This window comes from Oculina patagonica, chromosome 4 (assembly GCF_052425735.1).
Source record: "Oculina patagonica isolate OP01 chromosome 4, crgOcupat, whole genome shotgun sequence".
Taxonomy (NCBI): Eukaryota; Metazoa; Cnidaria; class Anthozoa; order Scleractinia; family Oculinidae; genus Oculina; species Oculina patagonica.
In genome coordinates this window covers 49,343,788-49,369,310 of record NC_135761.1, presented here as the reverse complement: position 1 = coordinate 49,369,310, position 25,523 = coordinate 49,343,788, and the positions used below count along the sequence as shown (strand labels likewise).

The following is a 25,523-nucleotide window of genomic DNA, read 5'->3' as shown; positions in this document are numbered from 1 at the left end:
AATAATAATAATAATAATAATAACGGCTTTATTGGAAGAGCTTCCACAGAGTGGCTCTTCGTCTTCCAAATAAACTAAATTTACAAAGAGTTATTAAGAGTTATTAATGCTATCCAAGGGAAACGAAAATTGCTTCGAGAAATCGAGGGTTTGAGAAATCAGGCCTTTCCAATACTTCAACACGTGAAGTGCCTTTCCCTTTTATATATCTCCCCCCCCCCCCTCCCGACAGGGAGTACCTTCCCGGGCTATAAACAGTCACACAAGGCAGTACGTACTTTTACCTGTGCTCATTCAGCAGGGGCACCCAACGGAATATTTCGTTAAAATATCTGTTCGGAAGACGATTTGAGATCTAGAATTTTCGGAACATTCATTGTAAATTTTTTTTGCTTGCCTGCCTTACCTAGAATTTTCGAATATCTAAAAAATGGTATAATTGTTCATTTTTAACGGATTTTTACTCTAAAAAGGTCACCTAGAATTTTCGGGAGCCTTTCTCTGGCTCGAATTTTTTCGAAAAGGTAAGTTTTGATCCCTATAACTTTCAGATCACTAGACTTTCAGCTAGGAAATTCGAACAGATAAAAAAATTTTAGGGGATAAAAATATGCCTATATCTACCGTTTAAATACTAAAATACGTTCAACGGTGCTATCTTTAAGTGGTTTTGAACTATATTCTCGATGGGTGCCCCTGATTCAGTTTTATTGGTTCTATTTACACTCGTATTCACTGACTTAATGGTCACTCGATATCGATTGTTATTTAACGCTGTATTTCATGCAATACGCCGCATCATTTCCCAATTAATAACACCATACCGGACTGGTTATCATGTTACGAATTCTTTTTTTTTTCTGTGAATTTCTAGAACAACAGGTTTTCTACCGTGGGTTCGTCTAGCGTGCACGGTTATTGTCTACACTTTATGATGTAATGATCCGGTTACGATAATCGGCCCATGTTGGCCCGCTTTACCGACAAAATCTTATCTTGAATAATACACCTCTTTCCTTCCACTTATAAGTGATGTAAACTACAACAGATGGGTTTAACAATTAGCTTACTTCGGACAATGTTTTGTGCTGTGATAATTGTAGCTAAGTATGTGATAATTGTAGCTAAGTAGCTCTTTTCCGAAAATAATTATCATTCATAAATTAGTCATAATCTTGTTGTGAAGTTGAAATTTTTATCGACCTAAATGTTTTTTCCGATTCCTCTCTTGTCAATTAAACAGAAAGACTCAATGTACAAATGTAAAGTTAAGAAGTGTGTTAATAATGCTGTTAAGATATTATAAGAGGGAACGTTCTATTGAAAACTGTCAATGAGAATGATTGTGCGAAATAAATGAATTAAGGATTTTATGAGCTGAACAGCACTATAATAATAAAAATCATGAAAGAAATCGAGTAAAGATTAATAACAACTGGTAAAAGGAAGCTGCGCTTCATGCTGTGATAATTTTCTATTAATTTATCTCCACCTTTCCTTTTCACAAGTGAAAACGGAAATTGTCGGCCAAGCGAGACGCGAAGCGAACAAGAGAAACGTCACGAGTTAAGGCTTACGTCACGTGTTTAAGATACCAGCGTTGACGCGTATAAAAGCGCGGGAAACAGTTTCCATTTCGCTTTATTTTCGACAGGAACAAGAAGGAGAAGGCGCTTCGTTAAGGTGAGAAATAATTTAAATTAAGCCATGGGCTGAACAGTTGCTAATATCCTTCATTAAAATGTTCAGAGTTGGTCTTTAAAACAAATTAAGCGAAGACACAACAGAGCTTTGAGATGAAAATTTCGTTAGGTAAAAAGGCACTTTTGATATTTGCCTATTTCTCGACTCTCGAACTTAATAAATGAAGAATGTATAAACTTTTGCATTGAAAAATATACAAAAGCACCAACTGATACCATTTCACGCCTGGATAGTAAAATTTCAATATAATTCATTTTCTTGTAAAACAAAATAAAACAATTTGTCGAGGAAACACATAACTATATAAATGTAACTATTTTATAAAACAGATTTAAAAAAGCCATCAAACACGAAAAGAAAACGATGTTTTTTCTTCCCACTTCTTTTTCTCGGTGTCGTCACTTCCTACTGCATTAAAACAAAACAAAGCGCTTTACAACTGAGCAAAGCACCTAGCTTTATATTCGGGGATTGTTTAATTTAATTTTGTTTTATTCCCCTATACATATCCATATCTAGTCGACTTATTATAAATACAAATTTGAAATTTCAGTTTTACCGCACAAATTACATCAGCCGGACCTTTACGGCTTCACCTAACTGTGGTCACCTTAAAACAATGCCTTATCGTGCAATTTAAGGTTATTCAGTTTGACTGAGTAATTATCAAAGATTGTGTTTCTTTGTTCAAATTGAAAAACTAAGTGTCCAGTTTTGAAGCTTTGTAGAACTGCATTTCAAAAGACACAATTCAAAACAGCTGAGCTTTAATGATGAAAGCGTTTTCCTTTTGTCTTTTTCGTCACCAACGCATCGTCAATGTAGTTGAAACGTCTTCTGGTAAGAAGGTACTGTTGCGTTAATTGACAGTTATTATTTTTACAGTTCCTAGCCGTGAAAACGTCTAAGTTATTCGACGCACGAAAAGTAACGAACGCAAAAAAAATGATATCGTTAAATGATACTGTGAAAAAGTTTGAAGAAAAATGTTCCCTATACCATGAATTGGACGCTTGTAATTTATACAACGTGGAGTAATGTAAAAGATTGTCTAAGATGCCACGTTATTTAATACTTTTTTCTTTACATTTTTCAGTTAAAAATTTTGAAGTTTTGAAGATTAGTCGAGGACGAGTCTTATTTGATTGTGTTAATGAAATAATAAAGTCGAGTCAATTACAATTATTAAGCCATGAAAAAAAAATGTCGTCCGGATTTCTATTTAAAAAAAAAAAACGGGCGGGCGCCTTTTTTTGTTATTTAATAGAGAGGTTTTAAAGCATCACGTTTATTTTTCCCGCAAACGGCAAAAATTCAACTTCTGTCGTCTGCCGTTTGGCGTTCGTAAGCGGAAATGAGTAGTTTTGTGTTTGTCGTGAATGTGGGATATTTCCCCTATTTTTATGAGGGATTGATTTTAGAATTCCATAAAAAGGTAACAAAATGAAAGGCAAGCTCGCGTTTGCCGTTTGCCGCATAACGTCATGTTTAATCTCTCTATTTATTATTTTTCTCAATCGTCAAATTCTCCAGAAGCGAACTTGCAGAATAAATCTTGTAGAGTAATTGACTTATCCAGTACGGACCTAGCGTGCCGAGGCTTTAAAATTTTGATCTGAGTTCGAACTAAAACGCAGACAAAAGTCATGACTTACAGAATTTTCTTTGTACTTAACTAGGTGCAAAGTGAAAGTAACGCTCGTTGGGTTTTGTTCGTTCCAACTTTTCCAATAACAAATAATTAAAAAAGAGAGGCGGCCCCCCAAAAATGAAGCGGGCGGGGACGAGAAAAAATTTGTTTCTTTTTACTTGGCCTTAGTCGCGTTCGCATTCCAGACCAAAAACTCGTACTTTTAAGTAGAAAGAACACTTATTTATAAACATTTGTGAAGCTTGTGGGACAACTGAGCCAGGCTGCCTCCCTAAAACGTGATAATGACAACTAAAACAGTAAAGAACTTCTCGTCATATCGTTTGCGTATCTCAGGTGTCTTTCAGCTTCTTCTCATTCCTTTTATAATCTGTGGAGCGCTATACCGCACTAGGGGAAGCAGGAATTACACAGTAGTGAGAGTCGACGAGAGCGCTCTCTGCCCACCAATGTGGCCCTGGTTCCATTCCCGGACCCGGCGTCATATGTGAATTAAGTTTGTTGTTGGTTCTCGTCCTTTCTCCGGGTTCTCCGGTTTTCCTCCCTCCAGAAAAATCAACACTTCTAAATTCCAATTCGATCGGGAATCCTGCAGGTTTGTCAGTCGAAAGACCGTTATGTGCAACCCTCGTAAAACAAATTAAAGTTGGTTTATTTATTTTATTTTATTTTATTTTATTGATGAACAAAGTTAAACACTACCCGTAGGAATTTATTCATAGGAACACTCGCCCGTCTATTGTCGGAAAAAGAGATATAGATAGATAAACAACTTCTCGTGAACTTCGATAAAATAAGTCCTTGAAAAAATTATCTCTTTTTCACACATGGAGGACGCCTTAGTTTGATCAACATCAATGAGAAGGTTGATAACAATTAGGCAGCTGTTGTCCCTATAAAATGCTCCCACCAATGAGTCGGCACAGACGCATTCGTCTGTTAGTTCTCGGAGCACTGAGTACTCAGGGCCGTAACTAGCAAGAGGCAAGACAAGGCACTTGCCTTGTCCTTATATTAACCCAAAATTAAAAACAAAATATGTTAAGCTGGAAAAATCCTCCCCAGTTAAACAAGATGATCTTTTTATCAAGAAATACCTTATGAAAAAGTATTAAGAAAAAGTTTTAAAGATTCTAATTTTCCCAATTTTTCTGGAGGGCATGCCCCCCAGAACCTCCTAGCAAAACCTTGCCTCGTCTATGAAAAAGGTCGGTTACGGCCTTGGTACTAATAAATTTGGTTAATAACAAGTAAAAAAGTATCTCATTTTCTTGCGTCACACTACTATAACATGTACTGAGTACAAGTTTGATTTCGATTGATTGAAAAAAGCCGTCGAGAACTGAAAATTCAGAACACCTATTCAATAACTGGCTAACGGTTCCCGTTATGCAAGCATGTTTTGAAGTCTAGGCTCCTGCGAACAGTCAGAAACAGCTAAGAAAACCGACTGTAAGAGATATAAAATTAACCGGTACCACATATTTACCTCGTAGACAAGTCATTGATAAGAAGTAGTGTAACAGTTGCAATGGCGAAAAAACTAGTCTGCTGTTAATTTAATTTAGGTTCATTCGTTTGGCGTTTTCAAGATTGTTTCTTGTGACTTAAACGCTTTGCTCACTTTGCAAGATTAATTTAATAAGAAGAACGAGCACAACTTTTGCAATCAGTAATCACTCATCTTATTAACAAATGACACAGAAGTTATTAGCAAGTTATTGTGGGGGGTTTTAATTTGTTTTTGGGGGGTTTTGGGGGGGGGGGGGCCGCGTTTTTTTTTTTGGGGGGGGGGAAAAAAAAAAAATAAGCGTGGGGAGAAGCATTTTAAAAAACCCCCCCCCAAAAAAAACGAGGAGGGGGATTTAAAAAAAGGGGGGGAAGAGAAAAACCCCCAAAAAAATTTGGGAGAATGCGAGCACCCCGACATTTTGAGGGACCATTCTTGACTCCGCCATTTGCAGGGTATCTTTCTATTCACCAATACTAACTTAAAGCAGCCTTATTGTTTTGTTTTTGTAAGGTTGAGGACTCAGATAATAGATTTTACAATGGTTTCCAAGACAGTTTGTTTCTGTATGGTCGTTTTAGCTGTTCTTGTTATGACTACAGCTGCAAAACCAGTCAGCGAAGGTAACAGTAGTGGTGAGAAATGTACCCAGAGCCCATCGTTTTCCTTAGTCGAAAGGGGTCTAGGCACGAGAAGTGCATTTCTTTTCCCGCGCCAGGCTCTCCCGGCTAAGAGACACGACGGCCTCTAGTAAGGCAAGGAGATCAATAGAGTGTCCTTCAACAAGCAAATTCTTCAAGTTATTTATACAGCTATAATGAAATTCCTCAAGCTAGTAGTATTCACGAGTCCGTAGTGCAAATGTATTTGTTTTTTACCTGCGAAATCTCCCTCGATGAGCATTAGCGTTTTGAGCGAATGTAAAGCTTCCAGTATTGTTTAAACAAAAATAAATTAAAAATGATAAATAATATTCATAATAATCATAATAATGAAGTAATTTTACGTAAACCGTGCCGAATAATTACTACTTTATAAGATGATTTTAGACAATAATTTTATAGTTTTCTTTTGTTTAGCATTGACTATTTAGCACTAATTGTTAGATGTTGTTGTTAAATGTTACTCTCATAATAAATAAATAAATAAATAAATAAATAAATAAATAAATTACTACTGATACTGTACAATGAAGTGATTGAAAGAACTTTGTCTTGATACACAAGAGGATGTTTTGGCGATGTAAAAATTTTCTTTCAAATTGAAGGAAACGTTACAATAAAATAAGTAATAACAAATCAAAAAAAGAGTAAAATGGTTAAGACTTAACAAGTTTGAAACGGATTAATTACGAGTGCAATTTCCTTTTCAGAGAACAATGCGTATTACACAGAAGACATGATGATGGCTGACAGTAAGTCACTCTCTTCACTGTTTCTCCTTCACCTGTATTTTCAGTTGCATTACTTAATTTAGCGTAAAACTGTTACCATAGTAACATGATTGATAAATTGACCTTAATAACTAAGGGTTATCTGACCTACAGGTCCAGGAAGGCCACCTAAGATTCGGATTATCCGGCACGGCAAAAGAGGGTAAGTCATTTAAACACGTCCGTGCCACTTTGATCGAAATATTACAGTTAGGGAGATCATAAATGGCAATCCCAGTTAGCGAGGCAGGCTTACAGAGATAAAAAAAACGTACGGTATTGAGAGCAAATCCAGCTAGTGGCATTTTGGGCGAAACCTCCTGCTTAAAAAGCCAACGCCCTTCACAAGTTAGCCACGATAACTCGTAATTAATTGATTAACTTGAACTCAAACTGAGGTAGAATTATAAATCGTCAAATTTTGTAGCTTTGTCGCAGGTAATATCTCTTTTTTCTACTAGACATGTGAGAAACTAACGTCCTTAAGTTAAACCACTCAACCACCCTGCCTCGTTTACTCCGTAATTAGAACTTTGATTATAAGACAAATCTTGTCCTTTCAGGTTATTTGATGAGGTCGAGGAACAAGATTCTGAAGGCGAAACTGGTATGAAGGGATAATATGGAAACGCTACTTAGACTCAAATGAAATGGAATACCGCAAACACTCTATCAAGCACCCCCCCCCCTCCTCCTCCCCGGGACGCTTATTTCTTTGGACGCCTTTTGAAGGGCGGAGGGGGGGGGGCTTAATAAAGATGGGGGTTATTAGAAAAGAGAGCTAATTTCAAAACATTTATCGTTAGGGAACATATAAGGGAAATAAAGTAGACTTTTTATTGTTTTAGTGATGTTAACATTTTCACAAAAAATAAAAAATAAAAGAGGGGGAGGGGGCTTAAAAGATAGGGGTAGCTTTTACGGTAATGCAAGTAAATCGCAAACAGTAATTAACTTGTAGAACAGTTTTCAATTGAGTGTCGAAAACCAAAACCATAGTCAGCACTCTGCCCAATCACAAAGGACACAGGCAATCCGGCTAACCAATGAAAGCTTGAAGCAAATACATGAAGCGAGTGAATCACGATTGGTTTTGGTTCTACTTCTGATTGGCTGAGAAAGTGGTGCAAGATTTTTTGAGCCAATCACGGGGGCGTTTTTGTCCCGTTCCCATTTTTTTCCCTCTCCCCACAAAATCTCCTCCTTTTAATATTTTTTTTTTTTTTTATAATATAATATTTTTTTTTTTTTTTTTTTTTTATCCCCCCCCCCCACCCCCCCCAAAAAAAAAACAAAAAAAAAAATCTTTACCTTTACCTTTTTACATCACTAAGCGTAATAATGCAAACAAAGCAAACGAGGACTTACGACAATCAAGTGAAAACCTCTCTATTTATCTTGACATAAAAAACAGAGATTTAAAAAACAGCTAACCAAGAAGAAAGATGATTAAGAAAAGATTGCGAATGGAGTTTAAACGAAAGTATCCTTACTGACAAGTAACTACGTTATAATTTTCTTTCCAGAAGACAATGTCTATTACACAAAAGACACGATAGCAGCTGACAGTAAGTAACTCAGTTATTTACTGATTGTTTCACTTGCATATACAATCCCTGCCGTCGTTTCAGAATCTAGTAATGGAGGACTTTTCTTATATTTGGCTAACTTTTTATGGATTGTAATTTATTTACAGGTCTTGCTCCACCTCGAAAGTTACGGATGAACCGACACGGCAAGCGAGGGTAAGTCGTCAAAACACGTCCACGTTAGGGGTATTGAATGGTCATTGTGAGCATTTGCGAGCGTGCAAGCAGAGCGTTTTTCTTAGCGAGCACGAGCATTGACAAAGCCAGCCTTGCGAGCAACGAGCACTTTTGAAAAATCCACCTCTTTAAAAAACCGAGCATGCGAGCATTTGTAAAAATATGCGCCTATGGACAAACAAGCACTCACTAAAACTTTGCGAGCATTCCGAGCAGAAGCCTTATCTTGCAAGCACTGCAGCATTTTGAGGGACCATTCATGACCCCTCACGTTACAGTTTCTTTTTCTTTTCTTCTTTTTTCATTATTATTAACTGAATTCAATTACATACACTTACAGTTTCATAACCTCTATAGCTGAGGTCTTAGTTCGAACTCAAATTGAGTATACCACAAAACCCATTTTTATTCTTCTGTCTCGATAGGTTATTTGGCGACATAGAGGAACGAGATTCTAAAGGAGAAAATGGTATGAAACGATTACCCCTTGAAACGAACGGCCTTAAAAATGCACACGACAATGATATGCAATCAATAAGGAACTTCTAACAGAGGTCGATTAACTTTCTAAAACAGATTTAACTTGCGTAGGCAACATATAAACTTCAGAAACGTGGTATCAAAAAATTATATCGTAGGTAAAAATCGTTCCAAACCAGTAAAAAAGAACCCATTTGAATACACGTGATTGACGGGCGAATGAATCCAATTTGAAGTTACTCAAATTGGATACCTGTGATTGGATACCCACGTGATCGCGCGCCAAATACGCGTCACACAGGCGAGCGTAGACCCAATCAAAATCGAAACTTTTGTTATAGATACAATTAGATTCTAATGTTCTGTATTTTAAACTGTCAGAATACGTCTTGAAAGATGCAAGGGACATGCGTTTTGCTGACAGTAAGTGTGTTTGATGTTTCACGTATGACACGACCGTGTACAAATATTCCCTTGTGCAGCCCTAGTACTCAGTTAATAAGAAGTTAGTATTAACTTAGCATCTGTATTTTAATGAACTGTAGCTGTGCAAAGTCATGTCCTAAATTTTGTTACCTTGCCTCAGGAATGGTTTGCTGGCAACCACATTGTAGCTTTGAGGCGTCTGATCAGTGCAAGAATTTTTACATTTTTTTCCTTTATTAGGTCCCCAGAGATCTAGACTACGAATGAATCGTCATGGAAAGTAAAGCGAGAAAAAGTAAGTCAGTAACGAAAAACTGCGAAACTATTGTCAATCTACAAAATTATCAAGGGATCGAGTCAGTTTTCGTTTCAACTTCCGGTTAACTGTGTTAGATAAATTAATGCGAAAATGAAGTTTTATAGAGCGGTTTTCAAATGAGTGTCGTTAAATGAAAACCAAAGTTATCGTGATGGATGACTCTGGCCAATCACAAAAGGATACTGACAATCCAGTGAACCAATCAAACCTCGAGGTAAATATACGTAGCCGACACGATTCGCGGGAAAGCGTGTGTAAGCGAGTTGCGATTGGTTTTGGTTTTACTTCTGATTGGCTGAGAAAGTAGCGCGAGTTTTTTTAACCAATCACTAAGCGTAGTAATGCAAAACCAAAGCAAATGCGAATTATTTTCGATACTCAAGTGAAAACCGCTCGAAGTATCTGACCAAAAAACTTAACGAAACGTCCTGTTTTGTATCTCCCCTTTAGGATTACAGTTGATTTGACGCTGTGATTTTTATTAAAAGTCTTGCAAAACACAGGAGGATTAAAGACGCTGGACACCACAAATCTTATAAGATCGACTTTATTAGTGACAACAATGTTTAATAAAGAATAAAGTAGATAGGACTATCTGATTCAGTTACAAGTATAACTGTTATTCCAACAAAAATAAACATTTATTTAAATTGCCTACTGAAATGTCAGTCTCTTAGCTGAGAGATCTTATAGTTCTTTGGTCTTCTTTACGCCATTCTGCCAACCCTCCCCACCCCCACTGCACACAAGCTAAACACACTGTGCTTGAGGGTTGCCTAACCTCTAATGTAAAGATCATCAACAATGTATTTCCAAAAGAATCTTCGAATGATGGTCACGTATTGAAGTCAACTTTTGCATTTTGCAAAATTACAACAATTACAACGCAAAACAGTCAGCAACACTGAAGAAGCCAAAATGAAACAACAGTGGTTTCAGACGGATTGCAAATAACGAACTAGGACTTTAATAATCCCTTCCACGACGAAGCTTCCTTAAAATCTTTAACCAAGTCTTCAACTTTCTACTACTAAATCGTTCGGCCCCATTTTTGGAGGTGAAAGATCCGTTTGGAATTTACCGTTCACACTTAATGTGTAACATGCAATTTGTGTAAAAAAAAAACGCTTTTTATGGACAACACATCTTAAACTACCTGTCATGTTCTTGTACGCGAGCGGGCAATTTTCTAGTTATTTAGTGTTAGCAGCTCATAGAACTCAGTGAATTTAAGCCTACTTATTAATTTGGACTTCTTCTATCGGCAGCAAAAACATGCAACCACTGCACCTTAGAAATTCGAGATGTTACTGTATAACTAAAAACAATTTTTAAAAGATCATTTGAATCATGGCAACATTCATCTTTGTGATACGCAAATTACAACGTAACTACGCTGTTTTATCTGTTAATTTGCCTTGCAACAAGAAAATGATGCTTTCTGATTTTCGTCATTGGCTAGAAAAATCTGTTTTATTTCTATTCACTACCGACCCACACAATTGTGCGAGCTCCCTTAATTCCTGTAACCTTTCCTCCCATCTCCTGCTTCTCGCCATCCAGAATAACAACTGCATCCTCGCCAGTTGCAGCCGTTGCTAGGTAACGAACGTTAGACCCGCAGCCAATCACAATAGAGCGTTGAGTGTGGACCCAGTCCGTGTCCTGCGACGGCTTGCCGACTGTGGAAATAAACTTGAGTGTTTTTATACCTGTTTGGTCCACATGAAGCAGGATTATTGCCGATTGGTCCTTTGACGTCACGTATACGTCATAACCCGCGTCACGTGGGTAGAAGGCGAGGCTGCTGAGTAACAGGCTGGACTCGATGTCCTGGAACAGGTAAATCTGGCCTGACGGGTCAATATACTGGGTTAAAATAGCAAAATAGTTCAACGTGATGACAAAACGGCCGTCAGGGGATGCGAACGGCAAGCCAAAATGAATTGAGTTTATTGCCTTGATTTCTTCGTTTTTTAAATCCATCACTATCTGCGCTTTGGTATCTCGGTCTTCATTGGTGTAGCACTGGACGAACGCATATCTGTGAGGCTGAGACAAAGCTAAGCTAAATGTCCCGTAACACTGGTAATCACTGAGATTGTAAAACTTCGAGTACTGCTTGGTAGCCAGGTCCACTTCATGAAGGCCAGGTTCCATAATATGAGTGACGTACGCATACTTCGTTTCCTCGTCTGTCAACTCGCAGTTCGCCGCCTCAAAGAAGCCATGCACAGGCCGTGGGTAGCCGTCAATCATTCGAGCCTTGATTGACGTGTGGACAGTCACTTTACTTGCTTCGTTTATCACTGACAGTGTCCCGTTGTCGTCTTCGTCCTCAGTGAGGATATCAAGATCACTGCTTTCCCAGCACAGGATCCAGACAGCATCCAGGGACCTTTAAGCAGAGACAAGGAAAGGCTTAAAAAAAGATTACGCGTAGTATTTGTAATGATTTGTGTTCTTTGACTTCGTTTGTTTGTTCGTTTTTGTTTAATTGATTGTCCATAGCCTGATCAAAGTTTAACCGAGCGTGCAAGGGAGGCATGGAGAGAGCTTTTTAGCCGTTCAGCTATTCTGTCCGGCCTTGCTTTGTTTCATAATTATTAACGATGTAGTTTCCGACGATCTTAGAACATGGAACAAGCTACAGGAGAATTTATAACAATAGGAATAAGTTTACTAAAAACTACTTAAGCTATTCTAGTAAAGATAGTTGTGGTTTATTTCAACCGGATACCTGTTCCCACTGAGGTACATACAACGAAGAAAGGATTTTATTTGAGCACTTAAGGAACAGTGAAAGAAACTTTTTTTCTGAATAATAGCTATTTTTTAGCTGGCCTACCCCGATCGAGTAGCATTTGAGTATTAAATTTTCTTTGTTGGTGATTTAGAGTGGTGCTCTTTTTTGAAAGATGCGGGTTCAATATGTAACTTCCTTTTAGTATTTCACTACAAAGCACCATACGTAGGTCGTGAGAATTGAAGAGATTGATAAGTAGCTGCAAGAACTATACTACGCATATCAAGACCAGTGAGGTTTAATATAATTCTCATACTTCCTCACCTGATATATTTCAGTTGGTAGGGATAGTCGTCTGTTGCTACTATTTGAACGAATTTTTGAGCCGCAATATCCAGCACTAGGACTCGTTTCCCCAGGAAGTCCGCTGCGTAGATGTATTTCAAGTTAACGCTCACAGCCCCGCCCCAGTTGCACGTTTTCTGTCGACCACTCGTGCAAATTGGCGATGCTGTACCATTTATGACGTCATCAGCTGTGATGTGCTTGACAGTCGATGACGTTTCAGGATCGATGACGTAAACACCGTCGTTTGCGAAGACGTAAAATAGGTTACTCCCTGGAACAGCTAAAGTAAGAAATAGACAGAGACGAATAGCTGAAATAAGACTGGTACGTAGGCTCGGAAAGAAATAAATTTGGTTTGCTGTGAAGTTGAAGTTAATCCTCTTAAGTAAGGTGAAGTTGCGTTAAAATACAAAACCAATTTGATAAAAGCAAGTTTCAATCAGGACGTCAAAAAGGATCATAGAGGGTCATAGAATCTCTTTGGAGGGTAGTAATGCAAAGTGTTCGGCTTACGGCGATGGTTAAACTAGAGCAATTTTACAACCACATAACTACCTAACAACTAACTACTACCTATTTCCATCCATTGTCAAACGGCCCACCTAAAGTAACTACTCTACCTACTTAAAGTAGGGCTCTTAGAAGAAGCGATCTAAGACCAGTAGAATATACAAGAGTTAATGAGCATTAAGAGGTTTACTTCATTCGTTCTATTCTGCCTCAATCACCCAGTAATGCCTGCCTACATCATAAAGGTAGTGAAAATCCAGCTATTCCAATTCAAAGGGCACAATCCAGTTAAGCAAATCAAGTAGCTCGAAGCACGAAGCGCGGGAAAATGTATGTGAGTGAGTCACGATTGGGTTTGGTTTAAATTCTGATATTGGCTGAAAAAGTGGCGCGAGACTTTTTAAACAAATCACTAAACGTACCTATTAATGCAAAACCAAAGCAAACGCGAATTACTTTTAACACTAAAATAAGATACTTTAGTGACTTTACCTGGAGCTTCCGTGATCGGTTCTTGGACGTTTAACCTTCACTTGCTTCCGGTCCACTCCCAAGTCATTTGATGCCTCGCATGTGTACACTCCATTGTCACCTACACCGAGCTCTTTTATAAAAAGTTCCCCTTCCTCGTTCGTCGAAATGTGGTCCTTAGCGTTCAGCTGTATTTCATCTTTGAACCACGTGACCGTAGGAACAGGGTAACCACGCACCCTGCATCGGAGAGTGAGATTGGAGCCAGACATCGGTTGCTCGTCACTTTGCAGAATGCTAACTTCCGGTTTGCTCGCTGCAAAGATAATTCAAGAAACCGATATATATATATAAAGGAAAAATGTGCATGCCAGGCATACGAGCTTAGCGGTCCATCAGCCCGGGGCTTGTTCCGGTTTCCCCAGCACGAAGTGGCTAGGAGTATTTCCACCATCTCCTAGATGGGATGCTAATCCATCGCAGGGTTACCCCAGCAATAAATTCACCGGTACCCATTTATACGCCTAGGTGGAGAGAGGCACTGTGAGAATAAAGTGTCTTGCCCAAGAACACAACGCAGTGCCCCGGCTAAGGCTCGAAACCGATGTTATAAATTAATATTACACAAAAAAGCTTATACATATTTTTTCATAAGTATATTGCTAGAAATCTAATACATAGTTTAGAACCTGCGTGCTTTTAATTTGTTGTTTTGTTTTATTTCTTTAAAAAATGCGAAAAATACAGTTTATCTTACCTAGACTCCGTAAAAATTCATCTTTGGAGAGAAATCCGTTTTGGTCTTTATCTGCAGCATTCAACCACTGTGACGGATGACACACGTCCGCGAGTTCTTTGATGTTGCCATACATGACGTAGTCAGTAACCAGGGTTTTGAGCTCGAAACTGCTGATACTGTGATCGCGGTCCCTGTTATACCGGAAGAACAACTCATCGATCAGGATCTTTGACGTCACTTCCTTGTGTAGCTCCTTTTGGAAGGCTGGCTAAAATGAGCTTCTTCATATCGGATAATTTCTCTTTGGGACAATCTTAAGATAAAAACAAAGTTCAATGAGAAATTAGACATTTTAAATTGAACATTTTAAAGCGACCACAAGTTAGTGTCACGCATCTGCTATTGCAGACCACGTCACGTCAACTGGTCATAATATAAAATGGGACCACTTTGACATATTAGCAAGAGGACGGTCAGATATCCATTGTAAGATAAAGGAGACTCTGCTAATTTGGGATTTGAAACCTGCCCTAAATGACAATGTAGGCAGGAAAAAATCTTTATTAGTTTGCATTTTGTTATATGCAAATTAGTATTTTTTTTTCTAAAATATTATTATCTTTTGTCATAATTTTTCCGCTTTTGTCATCTGCCAATCTTATTGTTCTTCGAATTTAAATTTAGTTGTTACTTCCATTTCAACGGTCACTTCTGAAGATGTATGTAGAAGCAAACGAAACGTCAAGCAATGCGTTTGTTCGTCATGTTTATCACTGCAGTTTGCGTGTTATTTCTAATTAAGCTACGATGGCCAAAGAAAAATAAAGTTAAATGAGAAATGGGAAGGTAATAAATGTAAATGATGGCAGAAACTTGTTAGACTGTTCACAGCCTCTGCGTTTTTTAACGCAAAATGACGCAAGAGAAACGTAAAGCAGGCGAAGTGAGCGCGAGCGTGAATCATGAGGGACCACTGCACGAGGCGGTGGGGGCTCGCGCTTCCTGCTTTGCGCTGGCGTCCAGTTCACTCGAGATTTTTTCCCGAGCTCAACGATCGAACGAAAATACGAGTACATAGAGGGCTGTGCGCAGTGTAGAAACTTGATTCCCTTCACAGAGGAACAGTGGGGTCGAGTAGTTGGGGCGCGGTTCTTCTACCATCCGGAACTTCCGGATTCATCTTCACGTCCTTCTCCCTGCCACTGGATCGATTTGTTTGCGATAGTCCCGAGTTCAACTGGTTCCTAGGCTACTCAATGTAAAAGCTGTCCAAACGGTCGGCCCCCGCCAGCTGGGAGTTAAACCATGTTCGTTAATTTGAAATACTTCCTTCGCATCCTGACGGTCACACAAGCAAGCTAAAAACGCAAATATAGGAAGGCAGGGATGGCGCAGTGGTGGGAGCGCTCACCTCCCTCCAATTTGGCCCGGGTTCGATTCCCAGACCCGGCATCATATGTGCGTTGGTATTTAGAGGGACTGGGTCGAGGCATGCGGAGGCTGTAGACGTGTTTCAAACTGCTCCGCGTAACTTCGTCAATTAATGATGTTTTTAGGCCTTAAACTCTTATGAATCCCAAGCGAACTAGAGAAAGCAGTAATTCGAGCGCGTCTGGTGCATCGCCCGTGGAAAAACGAGCAAGAGAGTTTAACTCGGGTACCTCGCCCGAGCGATCTACTGAGGTCTTCGAAATGTCGGCGGACGCCTTGGAGACGAAATTAGATCTTATCTTAAAAAGATTAGAGATCATGGACAATAAACTTGAGGAGATAAACACTAAGGTGTCCAACCTGGAGACCAAATTCAACTCATTAGAAGGCAGAGTGGAAAAATTAGAAGATGCTCATTCGACCACGAGGACGGCCGTACAAGAGTTACAAAATGGCCTCCAGGAATTCAATACGCAAGTCAACGAAGCGACAGCGGCCCGAGAAAAGGCGAGCGAGTTCTGTGAGAACAGGTACAAAGAATTGGAAAACAAACTGTTGTATGCTGAAGTGTATCAAAGGCGAGAAAATTTGCGTTTCTACGGCATTAGCGAGGAAGAAGAAGGCGGAGACTGTCGCATGGTGCTTAATTCTTTCCTGGAACAGCAATGTGGTGTCCAAACAATGGGTATCGAATTTCAAAGGGTCCACAGGATCGGAAAGCCTCATGATGATGGAAGCCCTAGAGCAATAATCGCTCGGTTTCTTAGATATAGCGACAGAGAAGCAGTTTTCTCAAAAGGAAAGTCGTTGAAAGATTCCGGGTATAGGATCGCTGCAGACCTGCCAAAAGAAATAGTTAACCGAAGGAAGCTCCAGTCGAAGAAGCTGGTCGATGCAAGAAAAGCGGGTAAGATCGCGTATTTCAGCCGCGCTGAACCTGATAAATTGTATATCGATGGACACTTAAACCCACTTTAATTATTGACGTTTACTTTTTTGTTTGAATTGTTTGATGCCTATATTTAGGCACAGCTTGAACTTATATTGAACGCGAATTTGTAACTAGATAAGCTTGCCTCAGTCGTAAATGGCCTTGCTTTCTCCTTATTATGATTTAATAGACGAAGTTATGGGGAACAAATAACCGTTGTAATCATCATTTCCCCTCTCCGCTTAGTTTTCGTATTTAGTTTGTGTTTATTTTTATGTTGTTTTTTGTTTCAATCAATTTCCTCGAGTCGTTCTACGGTGGCACAACAGTGTTTCTGGTCACCTTTTATGTTCTGTCGTTTTCGTTATTCGTTAGTGTCTTGTAGGGTGTTAATTGCAAATGCAATGAGGGAGAGTGTTAATTTTTTTTTTCCGCAAACAAACGCCTGCTTTACGCAATATTTTTCTTCACAACTTTTGTATGGAAATGAATTCAGGTAACGCTTTTTGTTATTCCATTGACAGCTGCATTGGTGGCCTTTTACAAATTCTAAAAGTTGTGGTAAAATCATGACAGCAAGCAACTTTGCATTTAAACTATTATCCTTAAATGCTCGTGGGATTCGTTCTTTTGAAAAACGGAAAGCAGTATTTGGATGGGTAATGAGACAACAAGTCGACATTTGCTTTATTCAGGAAACCTATAGTACTAAGGAAGTTGAAAATGTTTGGAAAAAGCAGTGGAAGGGTGAGATGTATTTCTCGCATGGTTCTGTACATAGCAGAGGCGTGCTTGTTTTAATTAAAAATAATTTGGAATTCCAAATCAAGTCCATGCGGCAGGACAAAGAGGGTCGTTTTATTTTTCTCGAGGCGCTGGTGCAAGATCAAAAGTTTTTATTAGTAAACATCTATGCTCCAAACAAAACGAGTGAGCAAACTCACTTTTTCGACAAAATCAAGGAGGAATTGGATAACATTGATATAGATGACGACTGTAGAATAATCATTGGGGGAGATTTTAATGTTATTTTAGACCCCAACCTTGATGGTTGTGGGGGCAAACCAAAATTAAAGGAATCAGCTAAGCAGATTGAGAATATTTGCTTACTGTACGATCTAGTAGACATTTGGCGACTTAGGAACCCAGGAATAAGACGTTTTACTTGGACACAGAAAACTCCTGTGATCCAAAGGAGGCTTGATTTTTGGTTAACCGATAATGCCTTGCAGGAGGAGATCGATCAGGTGAGCATTATTCCTTCCATAAAGTCTGATCACTCAGCCATTCTGTTGTCAGTTAATGGAATAGAAGAAAAATCACACGGTCCTTCCTTCTGGAAGTTCAATGCAAGTTTATTAGATGACAATGACTATGTAGCTCTAATAAACGATAGATACCAGGTTTGGGTTGACGAATTTAGGGATATACATGATCCCAGATTGCTTTGGGATCTCATTAAATTCAAAATTAGACAGGAGACAATTTCATACAGTAAACGCAAAGCGAGGGAAAGGAAGGCGAAATTGACATCTCTAGAGGAAAAATTGACAATCCTTCAAGAGCTTTGTGACCAGGATCCATCTACGGATAATCTGAATAGGCTAGAGATTTTGAAAACCGAGTATGACCTTCAATATGAATACATTGCACAAGGCGCTATAATCCGTTCAAGGGCAAGATGGTACGAGCAAGGAGAGAAAAGCAACAAGTATTTTTTGAACTTGGAGAGCTCTAGGGGTAAAAAGAGCACAATCCGAAAGATTCTTAAGGAGGATCAATCTCTGACAACGAATCCCAAAGAAATAATGGCCGAACTTAGAAGTTTCTACTCAAATCTTTACCAAGTGAACTCTACTGGAGAAAGTGAAGCCTCATTAGACGCATTTCTTAACAGCGTATCCTTACCCACACTGTCTGAAATACAGAAAGAGAAGTGTGAGGTAGAATTGACTATCGGTGAATGTTTCAACATCTTGAATGGTTTTCAAAAGAACAAAACACCTGGTAACGACGGCCTTACAACGGAATTTTACTTAGCCTTTTGGCCTATTCTTGGAAAACATTTGGTAGCTTGTCTCAATTATGCACATAATCACGGAGAGTTATCTAACTCTCAGAAACAAGCGGTGATCACTTTATTAGAAAAGAAAGGAAAAGATAAAAGGCTGATCAAAAATTGGAGACCGATTTCCTTAATTAATGTGGACACCAAAATAGCCTCCAAAGCGCTAGCTAAACGATTAGAGAATATACTTCCTGACTTGATTCATTACAACCAAAACGCTTATGTGAAAGGAAGATCAATATTTGACGCCGTCAGGACCATTGATGATGTATTAGAATATACAAAATGTAGTGATCAGTCGGGTATCCTTGTAACAATTGATTTTGAGAAAGCGTTCGATTCTTTGGACCATAGATTCTTATTGAAGGTCCTTCGCACATTCAATTTCGGACCATCTTTTATTCAGTGGATTCGCACCTTTTACTCAAACGTGTCTAGTTGCGTAATAAATAATGGATTTGCGACAAGTTACTTTAATGTTGACCGTGGTGTGAGACAAGGGGATCCGTTATCCCCTCTCTTGTTCATTCTTAGTTTAGAAGTTCTAGCTTGCAGTATTCGACAAAATGACAAGATTCAAGGGATCAAAATTGAGGATGAAGTTGTGAAAATCTCTCTTTTCGCGGATGACATGACATGTTTTTTGAGGAATAAGTCTTCGTATGAGAACCTGATTGTTAATTTAGATCTGTTTTCGAGATTCTCAGGTTTAAAATTAAATGAGGAAAAAACAGAATTTTTTTGCTTAGGGGTCCAAAATTTGTCTAAATCACCTTCCTATGAATTTAAACGCTCAATTAAGATTTTAGGCGTACACTTTGATTATGATCAACTTTCTAGGAAAAAGGATAATTTCGAGGCAATTATAAAGTCTATTAAAAAAACATTAGGCATGTGGAAATGGAGGGGACTCACACTTATAGGAAAGATACAAATCGTTAAATCTTTTGCTATTCCGAAATTTATGTCGAAAGCGTCGCTTATTCATGTGTCTAAAGATCTCATACAGGCAGTCAATAAAGAACTTTACAGCTTTATTTGGAAAGGAAAGGATAAGGTTAAACGGTTAGCTTTGATTAATTGCATTGAAAATGGAGGGCTTAAGATGCTGGATATAGAATCTATGGTTCTAGCGCAAAGAATAATGTGCGTGAAGAAGTATATTGAGGACTATGTTAGTCCCTGGAAGATCTTCTTAAACCACTATTTGAAAAAACTAGGCGGAAAGTTCATTTTGCAGTGTCATTTTGATTGCCCAAAATTGCCCATATTTTTACCCGAGTTTTACAAAGATTGTCTTGCTGCGTGGTCAACTCTTTCAAGTAAAGAAGTGGTTTCGTACGGGGATGTTATGAACCAATACTTGTGGAATAATAAAAACATTCTATGTGAAGGTAAATCTTTATATCATGCCTTTTTCCGCATAAACTGTGGGATAAGCAAAATCGGAGATTTAGTCTCTAAAGACAATACGTTTCTGGAAAGTGATAAAGTTCTCAGGTCAAAACTATCACCTAGTCAATTTTTCCTTTTAATGGGAGTAGTCAGTGCCATTCCAAAGGAATGGCGCTCCATTATCAAGGGTGAGAGTATATACCGTGAACCATACTCCTGCCCTGCAAATTCTTTTGAAGTGCCAATAAAGGGGGAAATGTTGGATATTTCTAACATTCCCTCCAAAATAGTTTATGAAGAGTTTCTTTCTCGTAAAGTAATTCCTCCTACTGCCCAAAAGAAATTTAAAAATGACTATCCAAATCTCTCCGTCGATTGGAAGAAAATCTATTCTCTAGCGTTTAGTGTTACTTTGGATACAAAGTTAAGAGCTTTTCAGTACAAATTACTAAACCATATTGTGTATACAAATGACAGACTTTATAAATTTAAGATTGTAGACTCGCCATTATGTGCTTTCTGTTACTCTGAAGATGAATCCCTCGAGCATTTATTGTTTCTTTGTAAAGCAAGCGAGGTATTCTGGAAAGAGGTATTGTCGTGGTTGGCCATCCATAAGAATGAAGTTTTAAATTTTTCTCTCACCGATGTTTTGTTTGGTAAGTTTGATATCGATACAGACTCTATGGTAGTTAACCATATTCTTCTTCTTGGAAAATATTTTATTTATAGGTGTAAGCTTGATAAGATTAAACCCTCTTTACCAGTTTTTAAGGCTAAATTAAGAGCTACTCTTAAATTAGAATTTTACATTGCCAGGAAAAAAGGTACACTTGCTCAACATTACAGAAAATGGAATATCTTTATTCCTGTATTAAGTTAGACTATTTCCTTTTTCCACTCTACCTTTTAAAAAAACTCCACCGAAAATATTTTAGGTCACTCTATTTTTTCGAAACCTGCTTTTTGACCTTTTGTTTAGAAAGCTGGTGTTTGCTTTGCATGTCTCTTTTTTCTTCTGCTCTCCATAGCATAATATACCTTGTTTATTTTTTAACGTGCTTTGTTTGTAGTAAGTAATGTTAAGCTTGTAATAATTTATTGTTGTAGTGTAAGTAAGTATTGTATTAGTGTAAGTAAGTAGCGTTAGGACTGTAAGTAATGTTTAAATTGTAAGTAGTGTTTCTTTTTTCTTTGTAATTTTGTACTGTATGTTTGTATGGCAAGAAATTAAAAATATTAAAAAAAAAAAAAAAAAAAAAAAAATCATATGTGCGTTGAGTTTGTTATTGGTTCTCGTCCTTGCTCCGAGGGTTTTTCTCCGGGTTCTCCCGTTTTCCTCCCTCCACAAAAACCAACACTTTTTAAATTCCAATTAGATCGGGAATACACGGCCCCCACAAGCTTCTAGCTTTAAACCCAACCGTGTCTAAATAAAGGTAATTTATTTTTATTAATTTTTTTCGTGTACAGCTTCAGGCGCTTTAACGGCTTTATCTTTAGCTTTACCGTCCCCCCCCTCTCATTTGAAACAACTACAACTATAAATGATAAAGTTTAAATTTCAACATACCCTTTGTTTTGGCTTGTTTCTTTAAACATTTCAAGTTCCAGTCGACGCCAATCTTCTTGCCATTAACACACGCTGTTCTGTGTAACTCGCAGTGGTTTATGTACAGGTGTCCGTCTGTTCCACACACGGGTTTGTGTCTCTTTTTACATTGAGACGCACACACACACTGTTCAGTGCCGTCTGACTGAAGCGCGCATTCTTGACCAGAGGGGCAAAGCCGCCAGCAATCTGCAAAATTAAATAAAGTAAATGACTTAGACTCGGCTTGAAAATTTTACTCGTGATTCGTATTGAACTTAAATAAATTGTTATATTTCCTTTTGCCCCACGAAAAAATAATAGCATTCTTTACCATGTTTACCATTTTTAGAGTTCTGAGCTGTGTATATAGGTTTCAAAGTACACAAATATTTGCATTTAAGTAACTTACGTTTATTCTTTGTTAAGTTAATTTTTTTTTCTTTTGTACCTCCATGAACCTATTTGGAAAGAGTAAAAAGAAGTTGAATTCTTTGATAATAAACACATGCAATTCATTTGCAATTTTCAGACGTGGATCGTGGAAATAAGATGTAACATGTAATACTTTATTTTATTATATAAACATCAGTGAAATACCAGGAAATCTTTCGCGCGAAAAAATCATATCTTCACACGTGAAAATAACATGTTATTTTCACATGTGAAGATATCGATTTCGAAACATTTTCTGACAAGTTTGCCCTGTTTCAATGCTGAATGAGCCCAAAGTAAATCGATATTAAGTCGAAACATCTTCGGATCTTTCTCGGCAATCTTCGGCAATCTTCGGAAATATTCGGAAAAGTTCGGAAACATTCGTGCGACCTTCGGACAACATTTTGCAAATCTTCGGAAATCTTCGGAAAGGGTCGGCAATCTTCGGAAAATCGTCAAAAACATCGTAATTAGTAGGTTTATATAATAAACAGAATATTACATGGTTGCTTGGAGATATGAAATTTATCTTCTCGTGTTCAAATCGATATCCCACTCGTTCGCTGCGCTCACTCGTGAGATATCGATTTGAACACTCGAAGATAAATTTCATATCTCCGCGCAACCATGTAATATCCTCTATGAATCTCTTATAATCAGGGATTTTCAGACCCAGTGTACAAAACACAGTCCAAGATTAAAGAATATAACACAACCTAACAAACAGGACAAAAATAAGTGTCACAATTTTGTTTTGAGTTGCCGTAGAAATACACATGTACTCAAGAACTAGTTCCTATACTGGTTCCGTTATAAATATTGGTTTTCAAGCGCCAGATCAGGATGGCAAGATATTGGCCAAATTCTTTTTTAATACTGTACATGTGTACCGAGACGCAGTCATGGGCCATAAACACCTAAAAAAAACGAGGCCAATATCCTGATGTCGCCGGTTGGCTTCTCGGCGAAAAAAGTTGAATGTGGTTCAACTTTTTTTCCGCAGTCGCGATACGTTCATACATTTCCTCTATTTTATTTTACGCACGTAAAGCCAGTTAAATTCACGCCCGGCGACAAACGTAAAATTACGCGACAGTGGAAATCCACCTTACGGAAACCAAGAAGTTCTTTATTCCTATTTTCTACAGAGATTTTATTTTAAGCTCGTACTGGGATTTGTTTTCCTTTGAGAACGGACTACTCGAAAAATTCAAGATAAAAATTGCTAATACGCATTGTTTTTTTTTTTGCGTTTCTGTATATTGATGTTTTTTTTTTTTATCATTTTACCTGACTGTCTTATCCTTATTAATTCCGCTCGCACCAAATTTTGCAACTTGTTTTGGTTCACATCTCAAGGCTCGCACGCCTCTCGAGCAGGCCAGGGTAGTAATTGAGTTTTTTAAAAGAGGCGTTTGTTTTCTGAGCATAGAGAGAGACTTCCAGGCCCGTTGTTTGTACGAACTTTACAGCCTTCGACAATAGCCCAATAGCCTAATGGTATAAAGTTCTGTTTACACTCAATACACTGAGCGCTTTGATTGACATCAGCAACTCGAGTCAGTTTTCAAAGTTATCTGCCAATCAAACAGCAAACCACCGCATTTAATAGGTTTTTAATTGTCCAAGCTAAGTGAAAACCCAAAAAACTATCAATCAAACTCTTTTAGTCTATGAGAAAACGTGAAAGCATTTTTGTCAGTTAAGTTTCAAGTCGGAAAAGGAACGCGGCAACGTAAAAAAGCTTTCAAAATAAAATCGGTCATATCAACTCTGCTGGGCGATCGAGTTCGCTTTAGTGTATCAAAACTTAATTCTGATTTTAATATGCGTTTCTATACAGACAATAACAAGACGGTGTACTAAATAATTTATGATACTTTGTTTTCAAAACTATCAACTTTTCTTTTCAAAAGTACATTCAGTTTTCACAGACGGGTTTCGTTTGCAATTTGTGACGTTAAAAAAAAGTTTTTAATTCAGAAGGAACCCACTGCAAAGATGATTAAATATTCTGAGCGTTTCTTTAATAAATGCCTTTTCAAAGTATATATGTTTAATAATACATGATTTACGATTTCCCAAGGAGTAAATTTATAATACTTATATGCAAATTTACCAAATTGATTCAGATAAACTCGGAGGGCATTCTTTTAATCTGCCTTAGAAAGCGCAAACGACTTGACTTTCTTTCCATTTTGTTTCTATTTAGAACTGATCAGAAATGAAAAATCTCAAGCTTGTTTTCGCTTCCAACAGAATTACCTTGGTACGCCAAATTCTTGACTTCCCGTTGAGTTTTTGATTCGATTGACTGACCGTTGTCACTTGCAAATTATTTGCAGCGAAAATCATAAACATTTAATTAGGAAATTTACTCGACAAAGTTTATATCTACAATGTGTTATCCTTTAGTATTTCGAAAGTCTTTTGGCAAAGAAAAATCTGTGTGCAGATTAAGAATTTTTAATTTTCTAATCCTTGTATTGAAACAGTGATTGTTTGTGTCGAATTTCGGAATGCGCAACAATACAACTTGTGTGCTACAAACATTGCTCAAGGGTAGAGATTATGTTGTGTTTTTAGCTGTATATGATCCATGCATAAAGGTATAAGCGATAATGAAGAAAACGATAAAATCGAAAATATAAACTTTGGTAAACTGCCAAGAGCTTGCACTAAAAAATGCCAGCAACTGACTGACTTACGCGCGTTTCCGCGAACTGTAGATTTGCAAGTGATTGGTTCTTAAAAACTGTTGGCTTACTTACCGTGTAATGCAGAAGAAATGTTGAGAAGATTATCCCCAAAGTCAGTACGGTACACTTCATCGCTGCCAGTGCGATCTTGGAGTACAGTGAGGATTTTTAAAAATCTGAAAGCGACAGACCGAACTGCGCGTGCTACGGTCTTGCGACGCGGTTGTTGGGCACGCCGGAATGTTCTCTTGAAATAACAAACCGAGTGTAAAAAAGACTTCCGTTGCACACGACCAGAAATATACTTGATTACCCTAGTTGTATATTGTGTTGATTTGCCAGTAGATACAAAATATCACCGGGATTTGAAGACAGACTAGAGGGACGAATCCTGCGGCGATCAAAGTGTTTGCGCGTGACTGAAAAGTAAGCAAATTTAGATGAATGTTTAAGGCTATTTTGCATAATGCTTTGTTGAATGATTAAAAGAGCGGTCAGACGGATTGAAAGGCATGCCAGTCAAATTGAGAAAGTCTGTAGACGTAATAAAAACTAATCGATTTTGCTTATCAGACTTTTCAGCTGTGAGCGACGCACGTTTTTTAACGTCGCCCGTAAGTTTGGCGTAACAACAGTTTACTAGTAATTCCAAAAGGTTTTCGCAAACTATTAAACTGGCACATATTTAAGACTAAGTATGAAAGCAAGTGTTTGTTTATTTCCTTGTGATTAATTTGGGCGTTTTCCAATAACACTGGGACTACAAAGCGGTCATATCCTGAAACTGCCGCGGAACACCGGAACTCCAATAAGATGGCGGCAAATTAAACAAATGGTGTTTTTTTAATAGTTGAACTGTCATTGTTTA

General features: G+C 38.0%; 2 protein-coding genes across 2 annotated transcripts; one reads left to right on the top strand and one right to left on the bottom strand.

Moving 5' to 3' along the window:
• The first annotated feature begins 1,623 nt into the window (after nucleotides 1–1,623).
• LOC144650398 (uncharacterized) lies at nucleotides 1,624–9,945 on the top strand. Its single transcript, XM_078510065.1, has 11 exons — nucleotides 1,624–1,683; nucleotides 5,379–5,488; nucleotides 6,238–6,279; nucleotides 6,412–6,460; nucleotides 6,861–6,904; nucleotides 7,824–7,865; nucleotides 7,994–8,042; nucleotides 8,489–8,532; nucleotides 8,925–8,966; nucleotides 9,210–9,264; nucleotides 9,739–9,945. Exons 2-10 carry the CDS (start codon nucleotides 5,407–5,409, stop codon nucleotides 9,251–9,253), a joined length of 438 nt encoding a protein of 145 aa, XP_078366191.1. The 5' UTR covers nucleotides 1,624–1,683; nucleotides 5,379–5,406; the 3' UTR covers nucleotides 9,254–9,264; nucleotides 9,739–9,945.
• On the bottom strand, nucleotides 9,820–25,086 carry LOC144650379 (follistatin-related protein 5-like). The gene is given in 9 exon segments (XM_078510043.1): nucleotides 9,820–11,686; nucleotides 12,359–12,662; nucleotides 13,385–13,415; nucleotides 13,417–13,679; nucleotides 14,121–14,364; nucleotides 14,366–14,415; nucleotides 21,501–21,728; nucleotides 21,931–21,979; nucleotides 24,728–25,086. Coding segments are annotated over 9 exon segments (2,148 nt in total). The 5' UTR covers nucleotides 24,788–25,086; the 3' UTR covers nucleotides 9,820–10,767.
• Nucleotides 25,087–25,523: the final 437 nt, after the last annotated feature.